Below are 3886 nucleotides of genomic sequence, written 5' to 3'. Positions count from 1 at the left end.
AGCTGCGCGCGACCGAGCTCGTCCGGCGTCGCCCTCCTCCGCCGCCCTGCTCTCCTCTCGCGGCCGACCCCGCCCTCCTCTGCCGCTCATCCTCGCTGGATCGGCAACTGAGCTCATCCGGTGCCGCCCAGCCTCCGACCCGCCGCCGGCGCGCCGTAGCCCGGCCTCCACCGCCCGCCGCCGATGCGCCGGAGCCCGGCCTCCGCTGCCCCGCATCCTCCATCGCCCGTCATCGCAGTCTCCGTCAGCTCCGTTATTGGATGTCGCGAAAAGTGGGTTCGTCGCTCCGTCCGTCGTTTTTCGAGGAATCGGCTGAACCCACGTCGTTTTTCGAGGAATCGGCTGAACCCGTGTATTGGAGGAATATTCCTTCGCGGAGCCAACCCAACCCACCTCAATTGCATCCAAACAATCGTAGGGATGGGTCCAACCCAACTCAGCTCGCTCCAACCCAACCAAACACACGGTAAGAGTCGTAGGGACACTGGTGATGCTATGGACAGACAGGTTGACGAGATCCCGCCAGACGAGGTGTTGCGCACTGACAGGATGGATCTCGGGCAGGCCCACGATCGAGCGGGCGACCTCCAATAGAACCACCATCGAGTGCGCTGTCCATGTCACGGCGATGCGTGTACCCGCTGCTGGTGCAGGACTGCAGGGGCCCTTCTCTTTCTCTCTTGTCTGTTTTTTCTTTCAAGAATGGGAATTATTGATCAAAGGCAAACTTAGCCCGGAAGCACAAGTAAAGGCAAACGCGAAGTAGGAGTAGTACAGAATAGAATAGCAGCAATAAATGTCAGTGCACCGCAGCCGTGCAATCATCATGTGACGGCAGCATGTGAAAGCAGAGGTGAAATGAAATTCAATCCGTGGCGGGCCCGTCACCCGTGAGATCCAATCCCTCGCTAATCAGCAATCAGAGGTGGTGGTACAGTAATTTTTACAACATGTCCGGACTCCGGAGTAATTTTTACAACATGTCCGGACAACATGTCAGCCACGGCCGCCGTCGATCCTCCCCGTTTCGGCCCCACCCGCCGTCCTCCTCCCGACAGCAACCTCCCCTCCGGCCTTGCCTTTTACTTCTCCCGAATGGTCGAGGCAATCGCCCCACGCGGCCACGCCACTCCCTCCTCCGGCTCGTCCCCTCCACTGCTGCTCTGCTCGCAGGCGGTAGATAGATCCGGCCGGCCTCACAGTACGAGTACGGCTCGCCATTGACGACTCACTCGCTACAAGCAAGCAAGCAACGCCGATCGATCGAGAGGGCCAAGAGACTGATTGGTTGGTTGGTTGGTGGGTGGGTGGGGGGAGGGAAAGCGGCGAGAGCGGCGGGATTGATGCGCGCATGGCGCTGCGGGCGCGGGTGATGGGGCCGCGGGAGCTGCTGCTGCTCTCCGCGGCCTTCACGGCGCTCCTCGTCGCCTCCATCCTCCTCCTCCCGTCGCTCCTCCTCGGGGCGGGCGGCGCGGGGCCCGGCCTCTTCCCGTCGTCCCCCGCCGCCGGCGACGAGCAGCCGCCGCGGTACCCGGTCTCGTTCGCGTACCTCATCTCGGCGTCCTCGGGGGACGCGGCCCGCGCGGCGCGCCTGCTGGCGGCGCTCTACCACCCGGCCAACACCTACCTGCTGCACCTCGACCGGGAGGCCCCCGCCGGGGAGCACCGCCGGCTGGCGGAGCTGGTGTCCGCGCGGGCCGTGTACGCGCGCGCCGGCAACGTGTGGGTCGTCGGCCGCCCCAACCTCGTCACCTACCGGGGCCCCACCATGCTCACCACCACGCTGCACGCCGTCGCGCTGCTGCTCCGCCTGCGCCGCCGCTGGGACTGGTTCGTCAACCTCAGCGCGTCCGACTACCCGCTCGTCACCCAGGACGGTAATAATGTTTGTGCGCTTGTTTGGATTGGATTCTATAATAAAAAGCCTGTTGATCTAATCAGCTGATGAAGCTTGCTTGCTTCCAGACATGATGGAGGCGTTCGCCGGGCTGCCCAGGGACCTCAACTTCATCCAGCACACCAGCCATCTCGGGTGGAAGATGTAAGAACTCTTATGCTATCCAGTAGTCCTGAGTTGTATTAGGAATGCAATGATCATCATCAGTTCACTAGTCCCAAGTCCAAACAATTGAAAAGATCTGTCACTCCTTTGTTCATGCTTACTTTTCGATATGATCGACAATGAATGCTTGCTTTGAGACATTTTGGAAGAACCTCTTTGTCTGCTGGGGGGGAAAAATCTGAAGGCGTTTGACAGGGGAAACTCTTAAACTGATGGTAGCTCTGCAGAAAGAAGCGGGCGCGGCCGGTGATCCTGGACACGGCGCTGTACGAGGACGGGCGGGCGGAGCTCATCCGCCCGGTGAACATCACCACCAACCTCCGGAGGTTGCCCACGGCCTTCAAGCTCTACACAGGTGCGTGCGTGCGTGCACTGCCATCATCTTCCTGTTCCACTCCACACCGTCGTCGCTAGGAAGGAAGCTTCTAGTGCCTCCAGCTGCCGTGCGGTACACAACAGGTATAGGCGTGCTGGCGACCGATCGAGGAGAGGACAGGCATCTCTCGTCAAGCCGGTTGGTGATCGGACGGTACGGCTCCGTACTCTCCGCCGACTTCCCTGGGCTCTGGTGTCACACGGATGACGCTCTTGGACTCGGACGGAGGCTCTACGCCTCTACCTGCCCTTCAAGTCACACACAGGGGGCGTCCATGTGATGCTCCTCCGTGCCAACGAATTCCGGCACAAATGCCAATGGAGCAGGTGAGGTGGCGCCGTTCGCGTACGGATCTTAGCTTATTAGCTAACCGCCAGGAGTTGATTATTCCGCCAGATCTGAGCCAGCGGCGATCGTGGTTTGTTTATGCCTTGGGGCTCGCAAATCCAGCAGTGCCAACGACGAAGCAAAGCTGCTTCGATCTTGGTTTCCTTTTGCAAGCGCTTGCTTCCAAGAAACGGCAGGAATGCCGACATGGTGCATGACATCTTGCCGGAATCACCAGACGGTTCCGGTGCCAATTTCAGAGAAACCAATAACATCGTAGTATTGGATACGGGTTTTTTGCCCTGTAGAAGTACATCATGCAAAGATAGGTTTCTTGAAGTTCAGTTCAGAATTGTATCATTCCTCGTTTCAGAGAAGATGAGCATGTTCTGAGCTCGCCTGCAAAGCTGATGAATCGGTGCCTGATCCAACTCACTCACTCTGCAGGGTCGGCGTGGACGATGCTGTCGCGTCCCTTCGCGGAGTACGTGACCATGGGGTGGGACAACCTGCCCCGGACCCTCCTCCTCTACCACGCCAACATCATCTCCTCGCCGGAGTTCTACTTCCAGACGGTGGCCTGCAACTCGCGGCGGTTCCGCAACGCCACCGTGAACCACGACCTGCACTTCATCCGGTGGGACAACCCGCCCAAGCAGCACCCGCTGCACCTCACCGCCAGGGACTACCGCCGGATGCTGCTCAGCGGCGCCCCCTTCGCGCGCAAGTTCCGGGAGGGCGACCCGGTGCTGGACCGGATCGACCGGGACATCCTGCGCCGGCGGGGGCCCGCCCAGTTCGCCTACGGCGGGTGGTGCGCCGGGGACGGGGACGCCGTCGCGGCGCTGTGCGGCAACCCACAGGAGCCCGGGAGGAAGGGGGCCGTCAGGGCCGGCGCCGGGTCGCGCCGGCTCAAGGTGCTGCTGGGCAAGGCGCTCGCCCCGGGGAACCTACGGAGAAAGCAGTGTAGGTGAAAGAAACTGTTTGGAATGGGCTTTTTTTATTTAGGAAGAAGTCGATTTTTAACCATCTAACTATTGTTCAAGTTTAGATTTGACCATCGAACCGCAAAACCAAAAATGTTTGGCCACTCAACTCTTAAAACCGTTCATTTTTTGTCA

The 3886-nt window shown here is 60.1% G+C and overlaps 1 protein-coding gene across 2 annotated transcripts; it reads left to right on the top strand.

The window, feature by feature from the left end:
• Nucleotides 1-1086: 1086 nt before the first annotated feature.
• LOC120688396 (beta-glucuronosyltransferase GlcAT14A-like) lies at nucleotides 1087-3886 on the top strand. Of its 2 annotated transcripts, none has more exons than XM_039970711.1 (4): nucleotides 1087-1877; nucleotides 1966-2041; nucleotides 2290-2417; nucleotides 3213-3886. In XM_039970711.1, exons 1-4 carry the CDS (start codon nucleotides 1352-1354, stop codon nucleotides 3737-3739), a joined length of 1257 nt encoding a protein of 418 aa, XP_039826645.1. In that variant the 5' UTR covers nucleotides 1087-1351; the 3' UTR covers nucleotides 3740-3886. The 2 variants fall into 2 exon arrangements, with proteins under 2 accessions (XP_039826645.1, XP_039826644.1); XM_039970710.1 differs by having other exon boundaries at nucleotides 1951-2041.

The sequence above is a fragment of the Panicum virgatum genome, chromosome 9N (assembly GCF_016808335.1).
Source record: "Panicum virgatum strain AP13 chromosome 9N, P.virgatum_v5, whole genome shotgun sequence".
Lineage (NCBI taxonomy): Eukaryota > Viridiplantae > Streptophyta > Magnoliopsida > Poales > Poaceae > Panicum > Panicum virgatum.
Note: the sequence above shows the minus strand (reverse complement) of the source record. Positions and strands in the feature narration are given on the sequence as shown.